Source organism: Poecilia formosa, unplaced genomic scaffold, assembly GCF_000485575.1.
Source record: "Poecilia formosa unplaced genomic scaffold, Poecilia_formosa-5.1.2 Scaffold56, whole genome shotgun sequence".
NCBI lineage: Eukaryota > Metazoa > Chordata > Actinopteri > Cyprinodontiformes > Poeciliidae > Poecilia > Poecilia formosa.
In genome coordinates this window covers 1,874,011-1,898,642 of record NW_006799995.1, presented here as the reverse complement: position 1 = coordinate 1,898,642, position 24,632 = coordinate 1,874,011, and the positions used below count along the sequence as shown (strand labels likewise).

General features: G+C 41.1%; 1 protein-coding gene across 1 annotated transcript in view; it reads right to left on the bottom strand.

The window, feature by feature from the left end:
• The window catches only part of LOC107836405 (PR domain zinc finger protein 16-like), a 207,726-nt gene that overhangs the window by 115,464 nt on the left and 67,630 nt on the right, over positions 1 to 24,632 (bottom strand). Inside the window, exon 2 of the mRNA XM_016672088.1 lies at positions 14,468 to 14,916. Within this exon, the coding sequence (XP_016527574.1) occupies positions 14,468 to 14,916 (449 nt within the window). The remainder of the gene's footprint in view (positions 1 to 14,467; positions 14,917 to 24,632) is intronic.

Genomic DNA, 24,632 nt, shown 5'->3' with positions numbered 1-24,632 from the left:
GTGAGAACGCGAGCAGCAGCGTTCTGGATCAGCTGCAGCTGTTTGATTGATTTATTAGTCAGACCTGTGAAGACGCTGTTGCAGTAATCAATACGGCTAAAGATAAACACATGGATGAGTTTCTCTAGAACGCGCTGAGACATTAGTCCTCTAATCCTGGAGATGTTCGTCAGGTGATAGAAGGCTGACTTTGTGACTGTCTTTATGTGGCTCTGAAGGTTAAGGTCAGAGTCCATCACTATTCCCAGGTTTCGGGCTGATCGCTGGTTTTCAGTTGTAATAACTGAAGCTGTGCACTGATTCTAGTTCGCTCCTCTTTAGGTCCAAAGATAATAACTTCAGTTTTGTTTCTCTTCAGCTGGAGAAAGTTTTGGCACATCCACACATTGATATGTTCTAAGCATCTATTCCTAGATGCTCTACTCCTAGCTCATCGTTATCATCTACAATCGCAGTCAATATGATTTATTAATAATTGACGACAAAATTTCTGCCGAAACCCTCGTACTGCCACTGGTACCTGTATCAAAAGTCGCAGAACCGTACCGTCACAAAAAGCCTACATGACAACATTCTCAATGAATGTTTGTGCCCTCCTGTTTGAGGGGTGGGAAGACAGGATGAGTGTATCCCAGTCATGAGGATGAGAAGAGGGTAAGCGAGCCATGTAGAGGAAGCCAAGGGGTGAGTGGTGATCTGAAAACTGACACCCTGCTACCTTCCCTGACCTCCCTGTTGGGCCACTCTGTTACCTGGACAAGATGGGAGGTATTAAGTGGCTCGCTGTCCCGCTAGGTTGAGTTGCTGATCCGTTAGCCAGGGTGGAAAGCCTACCCGACTCCCATCTTCACTTCAGTGGGAGCATTTGTTTTGATTTTTGTCCTCTCTTTCTCACAGACAAACCTGAGATGCCCAATTTATCTGGGGTAGAGTGAGGGGAAATAGGGCGCCTTTCCACTTGAACACTAGAACTTTAAGTCGGCAATGGTTCGCCGACTCTCTCAGCCGAAGTCTTCCTCGACTGTAATGGAATGCTGAAATATTTAAAACAACTGATTAATCAATGTAGTGATCAACAATTAAACCGTAATTATATTTTTGATACGATCATCAATATAGATAACTTGAAGTGAATATATATATACTTTTTAAGCTGACAACTGCTAAATTCTTCTCTGTGATATAGAAAAAAATCCATCCTTATTGTCCAATAATAATTTTAGGAAAATGAAAGGCCTAATGTAAGGAGTCAATAATGTGTGCAGGTGCCCACCCACATCTTCAAGCTGAGCAACACAAGCACTGGTGAGAGAACAGAAGGAACAATTTGCTCATTCTCAACCAAGACATGGGGGCTTTAGACGAAGGAAAAAAAAAGACACCCAATATCCAAAATCCCTCTCTCAGGGCCATCATGTGAAGAATTCCCCCTCCTCTCCTCCAAACTATACCCTTTCACCCACCCTTTCCTCCTCTCTTCTTTGCTTTTTTAATCAAGCCGTCTGGGGTTGTCAGGTCTTTTGAGACGAGGACTCCCAACCATGTGAAAAGTTAATCCCTTGTGGGCCTTCTTCTCCGTGGCGCTCATCTCCCTGGGAACACTGGTGGTGGCTTTCAGGCAGGTGGCAGTGGGTGATGGGGTGGGAAGCGGGCGGGGGGGAGAAAAGGGAAGAGCCGTAGATGGAATGATGGAGAGTGAGATGCATTCTGGGCCACCCCTTGACCAGCGGATCAAGACTGAGAAAGGTACGGATTGTCTCCAATTCTCAATCGCCAACGCTAAACCCTACACCTGTGCTGGTGGCCCCGTCTCTGCCAACATCGAGCCCTCGGCGCGTCTGCCGCAGCAACCAGGCAGAACACACTTCATTCCTCCCTTCCCTTCCCCTCCACTGCTCTGTCTGTCTCTGCACTCTCTCACAATTCCCAGCATCAAGACTTTTCGATGAGCCTCCTTGCCTCAGTGACAGACAAAGTGAACAGAGAGCCAAGAGGATTTGCGATGTGAAGAGCAAGTTGAGTGGCTTCTGAAGGAAGACAGTGCTTCACAATGAAGAGCCCAAAACCCCTCTGCTGCAGAACTGGCCCCCTCCTCCTCCCAAGCCACTCAGCTTTAAGCGTTATGCTCCAGTCATCTTGCTCTGGGTCAAAGCAAAAATCTCAACAGACTCCTCTAGGGTGTCCTGCACGGAGATGGACCACACAATAAATACCAAACGACGTAGGAAAAAAGGCCACAGATTCTCCCAATCAGCTGTTTTGGAGAACACAGAGAAAGACGGGCTTATACATTTGCATCAGTATAGTAAGTTTTTTTTTTCTTTCTTTGTTTTCAAATAACCGATGGAGGATGGACAGAGAATACGACTCCCCCAAACCTCCTTCGGTAGACCGAAGAAGACAGAACAATACACTCTTGAATGCTTTGTTTGCAGTGCACTTTTTCGCTCTCTGCAACCCTCTCAGAGCAAAGTGCCATTGGAAATATAGACAGGCTCGGTCAGCCATCTTAATCCCTCTCTCTTGTCCATCTCGCTCTCGCTATATCCACCGTGACCCCACACACTCTGTCTTTCACACACACAGACTCCTTCCTCTTCTTCCTCTCATTGGGTAAGCTCGGAGCACCTGAAAAAAAAAAAAAAAAGAGCTGGAGGCAGAGAGAGTCCTAGTTGGAGGGGGTGTGCACGGTAAGATTTGGGAGTCTGTAAAGGTCAGCACGGACTTTGTTCAATCTGAGGGTTTATCTCAGCAACAGCAAGGGCCGGACAATGGGGCCACTCGCCGCGCGACAGAAACCCAAGCTGCGGCAGCTAAATTACTTCACTGATAAGGCCAAATTAGAAGCACTGGGACCCCGGAGGCCAGGAAAAAGAGTAGGACGGAGCGAAAAAGAAAGGAAGCAGAGCAGCAAAAGAGGGAGAGGCCACATAAGGTTGAGTGAGAGGGTTGAAAAATCAATGGCTAACAAAAGAAAAGATTTAAGTGTGTGATCTTGGTAGAATTAAAGCTCATGTTGTGTATTTTGACACGCAGGCGCATAAAGGCTCGTGGATGAACACTTGGCATTTAAACAAAAAAAAAAAAAAGAGTCTGCTAAAAGGACGAAGTGTGACAGCATTTTAAGACCGATGTTGATTAATAAAAACACACAGATCATGTGGAGTTGTTTTATTACGTTCAAGAGCAAATTATACAGAAAAAAAAGTATATCAAAGGCTTCAGATTTTGGAAAAAATCACAAATTGAATGCAATATTATTTATCAATTTTTTTGTTAGTTATTTAGTTAAGTAATTAATAATAATAATAATAATAATAATAATAATAATAATAATAATAATAATAATAATTCCTTATCATAGGTGTACCAGGTCTTATTAACATAATCAAGCAGTGATTAACTTATAGTAACTTTAAATTGCTCAAAAATGTCTTTTTACAGTGACACACAAATGGAGCAAAAAAAAAAAAAAATCAATGATATGTTGGACAAATAATATATAGAACAGATTGACTTCGGCACCCACAGAGACTCCACAGGACTGGAACATGAGAAGTTGCAAAAAAAATATTGACATGTTCTTCTCGAATACCTTGCCAGGCAGGCATTGTGCTACAAAGTGCATCTGAAACACGGCACAAACCCTTTGTCTACTTCCTGATGTGCTCTCACACAACGCAGTTGCATGTTTTGTGTAGCTGCAAGTCTTTAAAAGCACTCTGCAGCATTGTGAGCTCTCGGCCAGCAGAGGGGAGCACGCTTTGTTACAGGAATAGCTCAGACTGCATAAAGTGACATCAAACAAAGCCTCATATAAATAGTTAATCATGAACAAGGTTTATAGCTTTTAATAGGTTTAATATTTCATTGTCTAAGATTAAGTAGTTACTCTACATTGCTAAAGAAGTGCTGGGGGAAAAAAAGTGTAAGTCCAAAGATAGAAATGCTTTTTATACACTGAGAAGTAACTACCCTATAATTTAAAAAACAAACATTATTCGTACATCAGTCATAGGCACAGTAGTCCCTGCAGATGTACAGTATAATCACTCACTTCCCCCACAGGAATATATTGTTGTTCTGTTCTTTGGCCATAACTTCTGCATCACATGCCTCCAAGCAAAGCGTTTCAAGGTGGCAAATCATTTTCCTGATTCTTTTTCGTCTTTCAGAGGTTGCATGCTGGGTACCACTGGGTACCAGCTTCCTTGATGTCTGCTCACCTCCTCTCTGGAAAAGGGGGCACAGAGCAGAATCATATGACATCTGCTGAGGACAGAATGATGGAGAGAATTGGGACGCACTGTTGCAAGCATTAAAAGATTTGCACTGATTAAGTGGGACTCTTTGGCCTCACTTTCTCTAAGGACTTTTTCAAACTAACTTTAGTGTTGCCAATGTTGAAACAAATTAAGCCAAGCGCGTTCATAGTAATTTGCACATCTAGTTGTTCACTAACTTCTACTTTCTTCCCTTGCTGAACCCCAGTGTAGCTTGTACATCCCCAGTTAAAACCTATCCTGGCTGTTATTGTGAAATGAAAGAGTGCGGCATACATTTACATTCACTTTCACTTCAAAATGATGCAATACATTATGTTGGTCTACACCACAAAAAGACAGCAGACTATAATAAAGATGTGGTCCTAACATGATGAAATGTGAAACAGTTTATCAAGGTGGTATGGACACTTTTCCAAGTCACTGTACATGTTAGAAATGCACATATTAAAATGCATCTACCAGTCCACACTGCCTCTAAATCCACCTTGTTGTCTCATGTGGATAACAGGCCAGGTGTTGTCCTCAGTGACAGTAGAGGAGAAAAACGGTGAAAATCACTTGAGCGATTGCGGAGACTTTCCGAAGCAAAGCCGTCCCTGGCATGTTTGACACGTCAACAGTTCAACGCTGTTTAAAGACCTGATGTCATCATTGCACTTTAGGTTCTCACTCTACCATGTTTTTTTAAATGACCAGCCAAGGAAAGAAAAACATGGGAGAAGTCACTCTCCTGCATGCTTGTCACTGTCCTGCGTAGGTTTTGGTGACTATAACTCCATCTCTTACAAGCCTGCATAACTTCAAGCTGAATCACTTTTTTTTTTTTACATTCATACATACACCCATGTACTGTTTTAATATTGTGCTATCCTGAGGTTTTCAATGGCTGTACTTGCAAAATAACATCAGCGCTCCTTCTGCAACCATATGTACGCAGAGCCTACTTTTACTTGCCCCCATTTTACTCAGACAAAGACACAGTCTGTGCCAAAGCACAAGTCTTTGCACCTTGTAAAATGTAATTAAAAAGCGCAGCAATGTGTCATGCTTTCCTTTTGCTGTGCCGCTCACACAGGATAATCTTCTCTACAGCCATGCGGTTTTTGGTCCATATTGTGTATCAGAATATAGAAAATGGCAAATGCAACGACCACAGGATTCTGCTCAATAGGTCCCCACCTCATGCTTAAGTCAAAGAAATGTTATTGCACAAAGGATTAACATTCAAAGAAGTTACATGTGTGCATGTATCTGGCTTTCAAAGACATACAGATGGGTGAGAAAGGAAAGGATGCTTCTTAGTAAGAGGAAAATTCAGTACGAACAACACTTGACAAATATCATCTTCCACACCGGCAAAGAGCAATGTCACTGTCTGGTGCCGCCTCAAGGCACTCAGTGATGGAACTATTCATCAGGGCTATGATGAACGATGAGGTTTCACTATACACACACAGTGCGGGCTTGAAGGAAGACTGGATACAAGTTACCTGTGCTTCACCACAGAGGACTGATGGCCTGACATAAGGGTTTTTAAATTAATGTTTAAAGCATGTCTGCAGAAGGGAAACCTCATGCTAATAAAGGGTCGCATTGTGGCAGGGATGCGAGAGGAGACTGTGGGGGTGCCATTCGGGCAAACAAGAGGTTCCATTCAGAATGCTTGGCTAGAGTGGCCGAGGTCTTAAAACCAGTGACCAAGCAATAACAGTCCAAATCCCTGGGACAATATTTGTTGAGTTCTACTCCCTTCAAAGACGGATGACTTTAGCCCCGTGTGCTTCCTCAAAAGCCCACACCTTTCATCTGGCCTGTGGATTAATTTATTAACTAATTAACAGATGCTGGTAACGAGTTATGAACAAATGATAAGGCATTAGGATACTAATCAAACCTGACATTTAATTTGCTGCCTTGCATACTTGTTATCAATTACAGAGTTCGTTGAAAATAATTGACAATGGTTTTCGCAGGGACACAGGAGGCTTGTCTTTAAGGTTAATAAAAAAGCGTTGCGCTGCTGCACCGTTACCAGGGGCAACGGCGACCATATGTTTAATATTAGAGGAAATCTGTTCCACTGGAGTGCTCCGAAAGCTGGGAAAATTGGATTAAATTGGCTAATGGCATGTTTAAAACCGACATAAAATGAATGTGAATGGAAGACATTACAGCACCCAAACCCGGGACTTGTGGTGTTATAAACTTTCTGTGGTGTTTTCGCTCTGTGTATAAACTTGGGGTTTCTGTCAAAGTCAAATAATGATGACAGAAACCACATATTGTTGGTCAATACTGTTATTAGAACCCACATGTTCAATGTCCCTTTCATTACCATCTGAGACTAGGCAAATATCCCACATCAACTTTGTATGTTTAATAAATACATAACTCCCCCCAGAAGAATTGGCAATCCTGGTAAAGATGTGTTAAAATTCTTGAAACAAATGCATCCAGTATAGCAGCAGCAGCGCAATCACTGTCTTTAACTGTGAACAGTTTGGAAAACGCCAACCTTTGATATTTGCTCTGTGGGGAAGAACACCATTGCTATAAAACAAGACTGTAACATAATCACCAGTTCTACATACATTGGTACCCCCAAACAGTCCGTTCAAACTAACATAAATAAAACATTTTCAAAAATATATTTTACCCCTAACATAAGTCTTGTTCGCCATTGTCTCTATGTTATAAAAGATAAATATGTAATATATTTCTAAATATGTCATCTAGAAAGATCAAAAAAGAATTACCATAAAAACAAAATCAAGCTTCTCAAACAATCTTCACTATTTGTAGCAGCAAACGTTTCCTTATTTTGTACAAACAAAAACCTGTTACATTTATTTGCATCTGCTGGAGATAGTTTAACATGTAATTATAATGCTGCAAAAAGTACACTGACACAGGTAATTTAATATCTGCAGACATTTTTGCCTGGATTCTTTTATGCTCTTGGAGTAATTTTGAGATGCCACTCCTGTCTATGTTCATCACCGATAAAAACTCCCACTGTGGTTTGTTGGAAGCCCAAAACATTAACAATTGCCATGAAGCCATTTCCAGTGACAGATTTCTGTTATTTTGAGGGGTAATGTGTTACTTTCTGAACTAGTTTAATCTAGTTCAACCTAAAAAAAGTTCTTCAATCTGTACCATTAGATCTGTAGTGGCTAGATAATGTGGTTAGTTACAATAAATTTCTGGTAAAATAGTAAGTGGAGTAAATTTATATAGAGCTTCATAGTCCTGCTGTCCACTCTAAACAATTTACAGTAGATCCACAGTAACCCATGTGTCTCCATGCACAGCACACAGCCTGCTGGGTAAATGCCTTGCAGGACACGTCAACATATTACATGAAAAAACTGGAATCAAACCCACAACCTTTTGAAAGCAATACTCGACTCGCTGATTCACAAGAATTATGAGAAAGACAAAGATACATTTACTCAATGTATCTTTGTCTGATCATCTGACATATTTAAGTACAACAAAGCAAAAACAAACAAAACAATATATTTCTTTACTACACTAAAAGGCTGAGGCGGCCTTTTAATATAACCTGAATCTTTCTCTTTTCTGCTAAACTAGATATAAATGGGTACAACTTAAAAGACCTGCTGTGTTTCATTCTGATTGCCTTTAGATGAAGGACTCTCAGCTCAGGTGAAAGCACACCAGAGTAGGGTCTTGATTTGATTACTAAAATACATAATAATGATCCCATTTACATGAAAAACAACCCCCACCACCGCAGATGCCATACGTCAATACGATATATGATGCGGGCTTCGATTAACCACAAACAATATGTTATATAATGAAATAATTAAATGATATTAGAATGAAACATTAGAATAACTGAGATCTCCCTCTATGTTTTATCTTTGTTTTATAATCCTGGTATCAGTCCACTACAGGGGCAAGGATCAGGAAGAAAAAAAGAGAACTTTCTTGTGAGCATAAACAGATTACCCAGGATGCAAGCAGAACCTTTGAAAGAGATTGGGAATATCTTGCAGCATAGGAACTTGGCCATCTGCCCCCCTCAGACAAAACACAAAAGCTGAACAAATACTTCAGGATCGAGGAGGTGGAACAGGACAGATATGTGTCGGGGTGTGCCAGGGCTTCTCCACTCAAATGTATAAAAAAAAAAAAACAAAAAAAAAACAGACTTAAACAAAAGCAACATGGCATCCGTTTGAAAAGGGAGCTGTCAAAGCAGAGCAGAGTAAGGGAGATACATGATGCCATGTATGGATAAGTATTTGTCACGTGGGAACATGGCGACATAAGAGTGCTCGCCAGACGTCTTGGCCTATCATTAAGTCAACAACTGGGCAAACAGAAGAGCTCGCATTTTTCCCCCCTCTTTCCACACATCACTGAATGAATGATACTGATATGGAAAATCACCCCACAAAAAGTAAACAGAGAAGGAACATGGGGACAGTGTGGAAGAGGTTTGCCAAGAAACAATGTCATCCCAAGGTGTCTGAGTGCACACAGACATGACTGCAGGGCTGACATGGACTCTATGATACATGTTTTCGGGGTGACCTATGGTGACCTTGTACAAACGGTCTATATCAATGGACATCTCTAAATGAAGCTCTATGATATGCCCTTGTTCTTTCCAGTGTAACAAAATACCCTTAAGGCATTTTACTACTTTTCATAAGCTGAAAAATTGCCAAGGAAGTAATTTTACCTTTCCACATTTAGTAAGACTTTTCTGTAAAACCTAATGAGTGGCATTCATGATGAGGCCAGAGAGTGGTAAAAAAAAATATAAAAAAACAAACAAAAAAAACACCCAATGGTCACAAAGCAGGCTTAGATACAGACACACATCAAGAAGACCTAGCTAATCTGTCTGTTTCCTTAAGATACCCACAGATCTCTTTCTGTAACATATATTGCTTTGTGAGCACCCAAGAAACATCAGGGCAGTGAAACTAGTAAGGTAGTCAATGAGGAGCGCAATACCTCAAGCCACTGTACGTTGACATGCCTCTATCAATAGACAAGTCAGGTCAATCTACCAGCCTGATAATAGCAGCAGTCACTCTTGCACTTAGATCCCTTTGCTGTACTCTCTGTGGGTCGTGCCTCTCTCGGCTTGCTAAGACCTTCCTATCCACAGGGGTAACCAGCCCTGCACACACAGCTAGAAAGAGACAGAGAGACACAAATGTACACACACTGAAGACTGGGGGCCTGACGTTCTATCATGTTGTGCTAAAGGGGGGGCATAATGGTTTTTAAATGGATGACTCAGTGCAGGCCCAGAGAGGGCGTCTGAGACAGAAGAGAATGGCCATGGCCTGCAGCAAAGCAGCTCGCAGATTGAGCTGTCCGTCTTGCTAAAATGAGCCAGAGTTAACACCTTAGCCAGTTCCCTAAGCCGCGGGACAGACAATAGTCGACTTCCTCTCTGCCTCTCTCCTTTTTTCCCTGTCAGTTCTACTCTTTCACTCTCACTTTGTATTATTCCATTTTTCTCTTCATCGGTCTGCACTTCCACTCTGGCTTCCAGAAAGCCTCAAAGCATCCAACATATTGTTGAGCTTCTTTGATTCATCTAAAGGCTAGAGTGCTTGAAAAAGCAATATGGGTTACTGCAAACGTGGATTGTAAGTGGCTTGTATAAACTATAGCCTGTCTAGTACATATAGTACATACACTCCCCAGCTAGTTCTGTGTTGGACTCAATTTTGTCTGTAGAAAGGTTTTAATTCTCTGTGGCGCAGATGTTACAACAATGGCTTCCATGATACAAATCTCCCTTTCCCTATATTAGAATAAAATCTGGTGGATGTCCATTTCACTGGACAACAGTGTTTTTACTGTCCTGTTTCAAAAACAGTTTGGGAAGATTTGAGCTTTGTGACATGGTGCTTTATCCTGCTGTAAGCAGCCATCAGAAGATAGGTGCAGTGTGGTCATAGAGGTCTGGATGTGGTCACCAACAATAGTCACATGGGCTGCAGTGTTTAGATATTGCCCACTTGTTACTAAGAGACTCAAAGTGCACCAAGAAAGTACCTCACCACCTTACCACTACACCACCACAACCAGCCTGAACTGTTGATATGGGGCAGGTTGGGTCTTTGCTTTCATGTGGCTTATCCCAAATTTTGAATTTTACACGTGAATGTGACCATATGAATGAGGCCTTTTCTTATATGACATTGTCCAATTTTAGCCAATCTGTATAAACCATACAGCCTCAGTTTCCTGAGGCTTTCCTGAATGACAGGAATGGTAGTGTGTGTTGTCTTCTGTTGGTGCAGACCGTCTGTTTCTAGATGATGATGATCTAGAAACATCATCATCACACACATCTGCGTTTGCCCAGATGTGTGTGTTCAAGGATTGTAATGCACATTCCTTACTTATAACAAGTGGTTATTTGCCTTCCTATCATTCCCCCACTCTTTTCTGACATCATCAGAGCATGTATTTCCATGCACACATCTGCCACTCAGTCGATGGTTTCTGTATTTCAGATCATCTCTAAACTCAAGAGATGGTCATGTGAAAATCCCTACAAATTTTCTGATTTATTCCATGCCATGTTCAAAGTTCCCATTGATTATCATTAATTTCTTTTTCTTTTATTTATTTATTTATTTTTTTTAATTTTTACTCTTTCTAGTGGCCTTTATTTTGACAGTTGTCTGACAGGAAAGCGGGTTATGAAAGAGGGTCACTGCTGCATCCTGCATTTACTACCATTGTTTGACCATGTCTAGATACCTAAATGCATTGATTTGGCTAATTTGTTCCCCCACTCAGCTCCACCAGACTAGCAGCAGCAGCTCTAATTAGCCAATACATGTTGGAACTGCAATTCTGCTAAGATTATCATATGAACTACTTCTGCTGTAAGCAGCCATCAGAAGATAGGTGCAGTGTGGTCATAGAGCACCTATCTACAGTGAGAAACATTATTATGATGACACACTGAAGAAGCATAGTTGGAAAGAGTAGCTTCTTAAAGAAGTATAAGTCCAATGAAATTGATATTTAAATTGAAATGTAGGAGGTCCTCCACTACCCAAACAACAAAAACTGGACTTAAATGCACCACCAATAAATGGAGGAGAGTGGAAGAGGTTGGTCGGACAGTATGTTGTAGAAAAAATGCTTCCCTTAAACACCGTTTACTCACCTCGGTAGTCATTTTTATTTTAACGCAGCTGCTGAATGTAACTAGCAATCTAGCTTGTAATCTAAATCTGTTACTTTTAATATTAAATGTTCAGTTAAGTAAGTTATTTTTTTTCAAGGAATAATGAGAAATTGAGTTAGTTTATTTTGTCGAAGGCTGAAAAACAAAACATTTCCACAAACATTGCTCTCAAACGTTTAATGCTGCAAAAGAACTGTGCGTTTTATATCATCAATCCGCCTATTTTTCTCTCACCTTGTACTTCATTCGTTATGAACCAGCATTCACAAGTCACTCCTTCGTCTGTCTATTTATCTAAGACCAGAGGCAGTAGATGGGTAGAGGAGCTGATGGTGAAAGGGAAGAAATATGGGCTTTAAGGGACTCCTAAGGGAGTCTCTTGATGACTATCAACAGGCCCACTGTTATGACTGTCTGTGATAAGAGTCTGGGAGAGGAGAGCCTCTGAAGGTTTCCAGCCTCAGTCCAGACAGGACATTTTAAAAACCAGAACCTTAGCCAGAGTCAGTGCTGCTATTATCATTTACAAAAGAAAACAGATCAGTTACCCTTTACTGAAAAGCTCGGAAGAAAAGACCAAACGCATAACACTGGAAGGAAATCAAACTTAAACAAAAATTGACCCCGAGTTTTAATTTTAATTTGAAAATAGTAAGTTCAAACTGCTATAAAATAACATTAAATGTGCAAACATCATCGCAGAATTTGATTTCTAAGCATTCAAACGCATTTTTCTTACTAATTTAAGGAGACACACAGTTGCCTTTTAAAATGTAGATCGCCCAATCTGATCCTTCCTATTATGTCTTCTTTAAGTGATCAGCATCAACAATCCCAGAAAAACTCTGTTCAACTTTATATGTGAATATGTTAGCCTCACTCCCTGTCATCACCCATTTGTACCTATTTCCTTCTTTGCAGCGTGTAAAACTTGCCCATAATTTACACACATTGCGTGCTACTCTCAGAATGTTGACATTTTTCATTATGATAGTTGTGCTTATAACAACTTGAACAATAGTCTTTCTCACAGCTTTAAAGACAATCTGCAAACTTTATGAAAAAAGACATTGGGGCAGCTTCCTAAATCAGTTCAACCTGTGCTGGAACAGTTTATTGAGATGTCCTAGTCCAAACTCACGTTGGATCAAAACAGAGAACCCTGTCAAGAAACAGCACCCCGAGAATCACTGGTGTGTGAGAAAGTACTCGTGAAGTTCTCAAAGAACTAGCCAAATTTGACTAAATATCTCCCTCTTCTGAAATATGTAAGTATTTATGCCCACATACTTGTGTTGTTGAAACTCAAGGTGGCCTTTTCCAGCAACCCAAAGACTTATAGCATAACTGTTGTATATGCATTAGTCATATGACTGGAGAAAGATGGAAAGGAGGAAGAAAACAGAGAAAACATGAGAGCTACGGGGAGGGTGTAGCTTTTGGAAGTAAGCCCTGCGTACCCCAAATGGCTAGCCATGATGTGAACTTTAAAAAGGAAAATGTTGCACCTGGCATGTTGCCACTTAGAGTGTGCCTGTGTACTTTAATAGCCTGCATACTGCTTAAACTGGTGGGAAGAAAAGAGTGTAAAAAGCGAGAAAAAAAAGTTACGGGAACTGAAACTATGAAAATCACCCTCTTTGGTGTTCTTTAACCCTGTCAGCTAGAGATTTGTGAAAATTGTTCAAAACTATAATACTATTTGAATCTGTAACGGGAAATAAATTCTAAATTCTCACAGTACATAATAGGGAGGTAAACATGGGTTCTTTCTCACAATTGTTCCTTTGAATTAACTACTTTCTTATAGCCATTCCAGATCTAGGAAGAGCAACAGAAATTTTGAGAGTGAGGTAAGGCATGCTGCAGTAAAAGAGGAATTTATTTTAAGGCATTTAAACATCTTCAGCAGCCATTCCAATAAATGTCAGGGACACTGATTGATTGTGCCTTATTTTTAAAGTTTTGAACGTCAGTGGAATACTTGGAATACATTCAGGCAGCAATGTGTCCACAAAACAATCTAAAATAGGGGCGCAACATGGGTACGTGGTAGGTTGGGAGGCTATGTACTTAATGCAATTGTCACCGGTTCGATTCCCATCCATTGATTGCATCTCCCTTCTCTCTCTGCTCTTCTTCCTGCCCATCTACTGTTTAATAAAGGCCTGTAGTCCCACAAAAAAAAAAACATTTAAGACAAAGCAAAATCTAAGATAGCTGGTGGTGTTTATAGTTCATGCAACAACAGCTATCAAGAGCCAAGATGAGGACATCTATGTCTGGGTCCTTTGTCATTCACAAAAGTAATCTGAGACTATATGGGCTATGGTCTCTAACAGTGAACAGTGATGGACTCATTAAGAATGAGAAGCAGGCCAGTAGATTCCATCCCTGATTTGGCTCGTGAGAAAGAGAGACAGACACCAGGAGTTCCATCCTGCCCCCAATGAGCTCACTGAAGCAACTTCAATATCCTCTAATGTCATGTTGAAATGAAAATTAATAGTTCAATATGCTGCCGCCGCGCTGGACCACGCGTCTACCATTTCCATATCAGATGGCGTGACCAAATGAGTGCGCTCGCTTCAGACCAACGCCCATAAAAGCTGATACCTCCACTAATCAGACAGATTTTTCCATCTGACATTGCGGTGCGGCTGCAGATGAGCGTATTACGCGTACGTAGATGTGTGGGAGTGTCTCGCCGCACGGGTATCAAGGATGAGGTCAGATCATAAAGGGAATGCAAATTGAGTGATCATTGAGCTTCTACACTGATGACGAGATGTATGCTGCTGAGAACCAGCAGTGATGGATGGAAATGTGAACGGAGAGCTGCTTATGTAGTCAACAAATATCCTCAGTGTGGCTTCATTCCTGTCTGTTCCACAGAATACATGCATGGCAAGAGCTATCATGGATGAAAATGATTCAAAAAGGTTATTAGTATGGACTCCATAGTGGCTCCTACCTCCCATCCAAAGGAGCTGTCTTTGCCCGTGGACCCATGATGCTTTGCGCTGTGCAGGCCAAACCTTTCACCGGCACAAATGCGAGCCTTGGCCCATATGCCCAGGCCTGCGCCGGGCACGGAGGACTCCCGCAGCTCCAGCTCAGCGGGAATGGGAATGTCATCGGGAATGTAGACGGGCGCCTCGTAGGGCGAGCCCTCCTTAGGTGTGGTGAAGTCCTGGTCGTTGCTGCTGCTGTTGTTGTTGTGGAGATGGTGTGACGTGTAGATGTGGGGGTGCAGCAGGTGGTGGTGATGGTTGTTTTGATGCGAAGGAGTTGGGGAGGGCAGAGGTGACATGTTGATGATGCCGTCTTCTGCGTCTTCTTCTGGGCTATCGGCGCTGCCAGCTGCTAAACCCGGGAGGTCGGCTTCTGCGTCGTACATGCTGTCAACTGGCTCACTGTCATCTAGGGGAAACGAGACAAACACAGGTCTGTTATTAACGTCTCGAGGGCAGCCGTTGTTCAGCCACTTCTTGCTTCTGGAAACAGAAACTGAAACTCTTGGTCACAGTTCACTCTAAGTGGGGCTAAGCTTATTAGAAAACAAAGAGATTTTGAATGTGTTTGGTCAAAAACTGCCAGTCGCGTAGAAGCTCTGTGCTTGCTGTTGCTTCATGGAAACAATTTGATTTTATTATGGTCACTGTGTCCTGCCAGGACTCATCTTACACATAATGAATGAATCTATCACTGACTTGGTTGGTCTCTTCACCTACTATTATTGTCACAGCCAAGGACTGACAAAATGATTGTGCCTGCACCAGAGTGGAAATGATGATGAGTATTATGTACGCATGGATGCATTTAACTTTTGGCTCCAAGTTCTAGCCCCGTTCACTCGGCATGTTAAGGGTAACGGTGTAGACACTGAAAGTTTGCAACTGTGCTCAAGCGAATGCATGTAGGTGAGTGATATGTGGCATTATCTATGACTGTGTTTTTTTTGTTTGTTTTGTTGTTTTGTTCTTAAACTATACCAACATATACAATTTTCTGGACAAATCAAACATGGCTGCCATACAAAACCATTAACAGAACTGTTGCTACCATTAAATATTTGTGCTCTTTTTTATTTCTATTATGACTCAGTGCATCAAAGTGTTTATTTTCTGTGCTTTCTTTCTGTTCACATCTTTTAGTCAGTCGCAGCTAAATGCTGCTTATGTCATGTCTAGTTCTGCTGGATGTTTCTCCTGTTAAAAGGGAGTGGTTCCTCTCCACTGTCCCCTTGACATATTTTTTCTTCGACTGGCACTACATGATGAACTGAATGACATGATGAATTCAGTTGACTTTGGTACTTTGAGCTGACATTCCTTGTAACTTGGTGCCATATCAACATATTAATAAAATATACATTTTTAAAAAAGCATAAAATGCCAGATTACAAGTAAAGTCACCACCACAAACTTATAGCATTTCCTTTGTCCTTTCTAGACAAATTCTGGTATGTTTAATCAATCGACCACTATGCATTCTCTATCCCTACAAATCTGCAAACAGGCTGGATTCATACTTACAGCAGGAATAGTTCAAACAATGCATGTCAATTGCAAACTGTGGCGCTGCTCAGATTTGAACTGTAGTTCCAAGATGACATCGTTATTATATGATGCTGTATTTTTATATTTTGGGTAAAGAAGCAAAGATACCGCATTTGAAAGAAAGTTGGGCAAGTAAAACTGATCACTCATCTAAGACAAAGGAGAGTTCGGTTTGTTCTTTGACACATATCTGAGATTTTTCTGCTTCATGTTAACGGTTAAAGTTGTAAACTGACATATTAGTTTCAAGTGTGAAATGCTAAACCTTGGAAGCATGAGCTATGCTCTCATTAGCACCTGGCAAACTAAGCAGCATGTCCACATAAAAACTGGGAAACTTATCATATAAGTCTGAGGCCGTAAAGACAACCGTTTATGACTGATTTTGCGTCATCCAGCAATTTTTAATGGAAAAGAAACCCTTTTTTTTTTGTTAATGATCACCACTTTGGAGGGGTTTAGAGGGGGCACACAACTGAACACTGGCACATGCAGGCCAGCAGTAGCTTCCACACTTTACGCAGATCAATTAAAGTTTTATAACTCGGCTCTATCTGCTGCTCTCCCTTTACACAATCAGAAGTGTTCTCAGGTTGTTAAACACTTTCTCTCACCTGCAAACCCTCCTCCCCCAAAACTGTCACTGGCACTTGACCCATTGAGAGTCATTTTGACAAGCAGATAGAAAGACTTGGAAAGATCTATTAAACACCATTTGGCTAATAGGGGCTCTGTGCACAGAAAATGTACAGAGGCACAACATAAAGCAAACGTTGCGCTGTTGAAGCGTTCAGGTGTAAATCTTTTATTTTCTGGTATAGAACCGCTTTTGGATACTTTTGCGAAAAGACAGACAGGTCAAGAAAAAAAAAAAAGTAAGTGTGGATATGATAATAGGATCCTGAAATAAGACAGAGAGAAAAAATGTAAAGCGTGTATCCAGTGATGACAGAACCGCTTTAAAAAAAAAAAAAAAGCTGCATGTTAGTTCTGAGTCTCCAGAGACCCAGAGAGAGATGTTGAGTTCGCCTCCCTGTGGGTTTTCAAAAAAAAAAAAAAGAGAAGGCCAGATAGTGCCTTCCTCTCCCTGGCTCCTCATGTTGTTCTTTCTCTTACCGTTCCTCTGGCCCATATCCTTCCTTTTTTTACGGGGAGCTATTTATCCTGATTACATCAGGGGTCAATCATTAATTCGCACCTTGGGGGTCCCCGCGCTGGCTGCGGCTACAATGGTCTGCTTGTTCGAGCGGCTGTTATTCCAGTGGAAAACTACTCTGCTCTGCCTGAGAGGCAGGCTCAGGCCACATGAAGGCATCCCATTTATTTGATAAATTGTAAATGCACGCCATAAGCGGCGCTCTTTGCTTTGTAGCATCGCTCGCAATAGACCGAGATCTCGGTCTGTACAAATGCAGACGCGGGCCGTTACACAAACACACATCTGTTTGCAACTGAAGGAGCTGTTACTGTACTCTAAACACATGTGCGCCCCATCAGATGGTGTTAATGGTAAAGATGATATCTTATAATTGCTGCATGTCTTCTGGAAATCGGGCAGGACATAATGCGACGTTTTAGAGCGAACGAGGTACAAATCTGTTCAGGAATATACAAACAGCTAATGAAATTCCTTCTTTCATCATTTTCTTTCAATAACCTGCATTTGAAAAAAACAAAAACAAAACAAACAAAAAAAAACAAAAAAAAAACTGAGATGTAGATAGCAACGCAATCAGCGTTGCCATGGCAAAATAACTTGACACAGCACCGAAAATCAGAGGTTTAATCGAAAGCCTTACAACGGGCAAATTATTCTGTGGTTGTGTTTAATCAGAGTGTTCTAGACTTAAACGCTGAAAGATAAAATCTGGAGTCATTTTCTGCCGTCTGCCTGGACGCACACAAACACATGTGCCTTGTGGCGCGCAGACTGAGCCGTATTGTTGCCGTCCTCCGTGCGTACAGGAACAACACAGACTGCATGCAAGAAATCTGAGGTGGAGATCTGTAAATCATTCATGAAATATGGACCAAGCTGAAGTCTTGCAAAGTAGGTATCAATGCGTGTTTTAAGGAAAATGACACAAAGAAGGATTCTTGTCAGGTTGTTCATAAAGAGATCCATGATATTACTGGAGGACTTGTAGAGATCTACAGCTCTGGTGATGGAAATAGCTGACACGACAACTATTTACCGTGCACCTCGTAAATCCGGCCTTTGTGGGGGAAGTGGCTTTCATTTTAACAATGAAAATGCACATTTGAAACATGGAAAATTATGTGTGACGGAAAACTAACACTGCACGCAGCATCCGCAGTGATGAACGGTGAAGGCAGCATCATGCTGTAGGGCTGATTTTCTCAGCGAGAAAGGGGAAGCTGGTTACAGAAAACGGGATGTTTATGAAACTAAAAACAGCTTTTGTTCCGGAATAGAAGCTGCTAGAGGCAATAAAAGACTTCAGACCTGAGCAGAGGTTCATCCTCCAGCAAGACAACAACTCTAACATACCTGGAGCTACAACAGAATGATTTAGATCACATTATCCCAGTCCAATCCCAGAGGACCAATGTTCTGCTACTCTAAGAATTGCCGCATACGACACACTAGAATCAGATAGGTGAATTACCACATTTAAAAACTGCAAAGTATCGGCTTTTTAAGGACTGAGGTGATAAATCACAGACTTAAAAACTGATGTTTTAGATATTAGTCTGACTAACTTTAAGAAATTTTGCTAAGAAAGAAAATAACTGTAGTGAAAGATGGTGAAGCGATTGAGTCTGGAGTGCAAACGATCACCGTTTTCTTTCCTCATCACAATTATGCTCAACTTTGCATTAGTTTATCACATAAAACTGCAATAAATCACAATTTAGTTTATGGCTGCAGTGTAAAAAAATAAATAAAAAATTGAAAATAGCCAGCACTACCCCAGTACTTTTGCAAAGCACCATAATTAACAGGAAGAAGTACAAACGCAATGATGTATTATTAAATAATTTGTGATTCTGGTTCCAGGTGCATCGAAGCAGGCATTTTGGAGTCACGGTCGTCACTGTAATAACTTTAAAAGGAGATCTGGAAATGGGACGTATGCGCCAGTGATGGCTATCATAAAACGATGGCTATCATAAAACGCACACACAGACACACAAACGCATATCCTTTCCTTCTCTTCAACGCGCACGTAGAGAGACTGTATCTTTGTCTGACCGTAAACTGATCTGGTTCAATTCAAAACGAAAGCCAGCCACTGATGAAAAGACAGTATCCAGGGAAAAAAGGCAAAACTATGCAAAATCCAGCACAGGCTCCAAATATGGGGAGGGAAAAAAATCATCTGGTTAAAAAAAAAAAAAAAAATGAGGCAGAAGGAGACTGTGTGGATCATGACAGATATGAAAAATGGGTGGGTGGTTGAGCAATAAATGACCAAACATTTTGATGTGGGAGCTCTGTGCGAGCATGTGTGCAAAGCCTGCGAAAGCCAACCCCTAATCTGCTGTTGGTGCCACTATATTTATCAATATGGTCCCACTTTTGCTGTTTTACGGGACCACTAGATACCTGCTCCCGCTCTAGCAAGCAGGCCTTTGATGATTCTCTCTACAACAACCCAAACCTCCCCCCACCCACCAACCCCGCATGACATAAAACAGGAGGGATGCAGCTGTAAAAATCTAAATGAGGGCAACTCAAACACGCAGAACTGTACAATAGTTCATTTTTCCACAGTGGCACTGGGGTACCATATAGCCAAAATGACGCACAGATGTAAGGATTGCGAAGGAGCTGCCCGGGGGGCCGGGGGGGTTGGAAGCAGTGAGTGAGCAAGGCGAACACGGTCAGCTGCAACACCAGAAAGCCTCTCAGACTGAGAAACGCTGCGCCGCTTCTCCCAGCGAAGGCACCACAGAGGATTTCCAAGCAACACTTCAAACTGCGATACGACTTCGGCTCGGTGAGAAAAAGACGGCGAGCGAGAAAGAATGCGAGACGGCAAGAGAGACAGAAACCACAGTTGCATAAGCACAGCTGCTTTACATAATAATTCCACAATAGCCATGACATGCTCTAATTGTAGTCGTGCTTATGTTGTGTTACATGCTATCATGAGTCACGTTCCGCACTTCTTGTGTGAGTAGGAAAATGTGTAATGAAATCATGGTATTTCATGATCTAATTTGACGCAGTGACTTAAAACGACAATAATTTAGCAGTTAAATCCGAAGGCAGCACATCCCCAGCCCCTTATGCTCCCACCCTCCCACACACACACATACACACACACGCACACAGTATGTTTGGCTATCTTCACAAGGACTATGCATTGACTTTCGTTCGTTTGTCATTTATTTCTATAGCCTAAGTCTGTCAGTTACTTTAAACCCAGCCTTTACGAGTACATGCCTAACTCAAAAACAGAACTTTTTCCGTTAGGGCCCGGGCTCTGGGGCCCATAAGCAGCAGCGGGTTCTCACAAAGTAGAATTTGTTGGAAAAACAAGCTAATCAAGATGATGCTGCAACACACGCACACACGCACACACACACACCAACACACACTTCCTGATAAATACACCATGCAGAGAATGGCTATTGAATCTATCCTTGAACATACTGGATGACGCTGATTAACATATACACCATTATCTGTTTGTCCATACAAGATTCAATATGACAAGGAAAACTAGCACTGGATGTTACTCTGAACTCACTAGTCCCAGAGATAAAAAAAAAAGAACACACACTGCCCCAGAGGTTCATCTTCATCCACCACTACAACCCCACACAGAGCTGCAATGACAGAGCTTAGCACAAAGCATAATCATCCATATTAAAATGGCCTAGTCAAAGACTCGTTTTAATTTGTTTCATCCCAACTGATTACACAATACGAAAAAGACAATAATTCAGCAACATCTTAGCGGTTTTTCAGGTCCCAACACACAGTTTTGGCCACTGTAAGCTAAGTGTAGAGTGCTTATGCAATTTTTGTTTGTGTTGGGTGTCAGTGCATCACGGCCGATTTATTGACGTGTCATTTGGAGCAGCCTGGAGCCATTCCATCCTCCGATATAATGCATGTGTCGCGTGTATGCTAAGTTCAACCCTCTAGGCAAGCAAGAGGACAGCAGGCAGCCTCCTGCAGCTGAGAGCAGGTGTGTGTGAGGGTGTGTGTGTGTGTTTGTTTCGTGGTGATATAGTCCCACAGGGATTCTGGCACAGGGCTGCAGCAGACATTTATTAACAGGGCAGATTAATAGCACTGGAGGAAAACATGTTCACAAACATGATAAATATTAATAATAATCAATACTGAGTTACATTTGCCAAATTGAGTTGCAAACATCACCCATGGGGGAAGGCGGGGGAGGGAGGAGGAGGGTGTCAGGGTTGAGAGGAGCTGATTAAAAATGGAAGAGTTTCAGGAGGAGAGAAGACAGAGAGAGAAAATGAGAAAAGAAAAGCAATACAGGAGGAGAGGAAGGGAACGAGCGTAATTTCATTACATCATAACAGAGAGGAGAATCATCACGAGGGGGAGCTCGGATTTGTTTTTGTTTTGTTTTTATAAATTATCACATTTCATCTTTCCTTCTAAAGAGCTGCAATGGCTACCAAAAATATTCATGCCCCTTTAACTTTCTTTTTCCTCTCAATTCAAAACTTCAATGGGTTTTATTGGGATTTCATGTGATAAACCGAACATAACTTTCAGGCAGGGGGACTTATATTTGACTTCATCCCAAGTCTGAAAAGAAATGAAAAGAAAAGAAAAGAGAAAAAAAGAAGAAAAAAAAGAAAAGAAAAGGGAAAAAAGAAAAAAAAAGAAAATAAAATATATATCAGCTCTGATCAGCTTACTTGTCTTTGCCTTTGCATAATAAAAAAAACATCCTCATTCTGCTACATTTTCCTATTTTACAAATTAAATATAATTTTTTGCACTTCACAATTATTAAGTATTTTCTCTTCGCCTAGCAAGTAAAATCCCTGTAAAAATACAATGGAGCTTGTGGTTTCAAAAGACAAAATGTGAAAAAGTTGAACGAGTATATACACTTTGGCAAAGGAACTGTTAATAGGTGTAGAAGATGAAGATTATTTTCTCATCTCAGTATTAAAACCTCAGTATGGCTTAAGTACAGTTTTATACATCGGAGTACGTTCAACAGATATCTTTAGCTGTCAAAACGACCTGATTTTGATCGATGATCGAGGGATTAATCAAAGCAAATTTTGAAACAAAATTATCTTGAAAAATTTTGGACTCTCAGCTTTGCTGTTTTCAATCTGTAGCGATCCTTATCCAAATAAGGTAAAAACAACATAAACTAATCCAACACCCCACATAGTAGCCATATCACGATTGCAGAATTGTGTGTGCATGCATGCATCGGTGCATTTCTGTGAGAAAGTGTAACTGGAAGCAGCGTTCACCACATCAGTCTATTGCACTCCACGCCTTCCTCTCCTCTCCTCTCCTCTCCTCTCCTCTCCTCTAGTCATTAGCCAGCAAATTAACAACAATCGGGCATGCTATTAATCACCCTGACAAAAGTGTTAGCTTTGCCTGGGTAGGCCAGCACGAGACTGAGGAAGGAGGATGGCAGTGGGGGAGGAAAGAAAGAGTAAGAGTGAGATGACTTGGTGGGTCACAGAGTATTGTGAATTTGTGGGTAAAGGAAAGAATTACACTAAATGAAAAGACAGTGAGTTAGGATGTTAAGGAAGTGAAGGAAATGTGAACAGACATTGACAATAAGAGTATGGATGACAGAAAATATGATGAAAGAAGAAGAAGAAGAATTATAGGGAGTATGTTAATGTAACAGAAAGGAATGGATCCCACGTATTCTTTCGCCTAAGTAAAAAAACCTTCTCTGACCACTAATTGTCTTGTAAGGGTAATCACATAAAAGTGACGCAAAACTCTTCAACAGTAGAAATACAATCTGTCATTTAATTTTCACAAGTGATGTCTAAAATATACAACTGCACTATAACTTTGTTCGTGTCTATCAATCACAGCAAAGACTGTACAACTGTAATTTTAGGGGTGTAAAAACATCTCCGGATGATGTAGGAATTCGTTTTCGAGCAAAGGTTGTTCTAATGATATGTTTCAGTGAAACATGTCGTTTTTATGTGTTCGGGATGGATTTGCGCAAGACTGGCTGACTTACACCGTCTGGTTACGGTGCGTGACGAGGGAACGGCTGCAGCACTGAGAGCAGAAGCTGTTCGACTCTACATTTTGTTTAATTCAGTCAATAAGAATCGAGGCAAGGCAAACGTTTGTGGTATGCAGTTTGTCATACTGTATAGCACAGTATACAGGATGGCAGAATCACCTCTAGAATCATTTATCTTAATGTTTAGAAAGAAATCCAGACATAACAAACCGCTATAGATCATTTCACACACTTTTGAGGTTTTGGTTATTTTTTTAAACTTGATTTCCTTTCAGTCAAAAAGAAGTCATCTTCTGATCCGATTCTCGTATTCTTTAAGAAATATGTGACTCCAATAAACATCACCTATTAGCAGGAAGTAGCTCAGAGTTATTTTGGGTTAATCAGGGGTCCTAATCTCTCTCACATTTCAAAAGCATCAACTTGGGACGTCAAAACCATCAGTGGAATCAGTAGAGTTGTAAGTAACTCACAAAGAAATAACATGGGAGATTTAAGGGTTTTTGTGATATTTTGACTGCATTGTTGGGGAGAAAAAAGCCTTCCCACACCAAGATGCTGCCAACATCACTAAGTTTTCTTTTTAGTCATTTTAACTTGTGTTGAGCACAAACATTGTAGAAAAAACAGATTAACAGACATAAAATACATCCTGGATAATAAATATGTCTATATAACTCTATTAATAGTAACTCACAAGTCACGTATAGCAAATGCTATGAGACAAAGAAGTGATGAGACCTTAGACAGAAAATCCACCACATTTACTCTCACACACAAAAAAGAGGCTGAAAAAGAATGTGTGCTGCCCTTTAGCCTCAGTTCAAACTGAGAACTCCTTCATCTCTGCCCCAACCCAGAGCGGAGACCACCTGCTGGGAGGCCTAAACTCGGGACGTCAGGTGGGTCGAGACCGTCACACAGTCCCATGTCATCAGGCTGTCATGGTGAAAGGAGCTGACATGGGAGATATGCTAATCCACTTAGCTTCAAACCCGGCCAGGAGGCCCGTACGCAGTGCCGTCTCAGTCCGCGACGAGCGGAACACACACAGACACACTAAGCCGCGTACCTCTGAACTCTGCAGAATATGTGTGGCGGGATTAGATCAGTTGAGGCTAAATTATCCCTGTGGGGATTTTAATCTGGCCCTCAAAGCAATATATTTAAAAAAAGTAAAAAAAAACAAACAAAAAACAAAAAAACTAGGTTCAATTTATTTTACAATTAAAATGTGTTTCAGTCATCTAAAAAAAAAAGACAAGCGTTTCTTAATCTGGATTAAGAGGATTTAATAATATTTGACATTTGGAAATAATAATGGTCATTGCTATCCCTAATAGGAATTTCAACACAAAATGGATGCAGAGAGGTT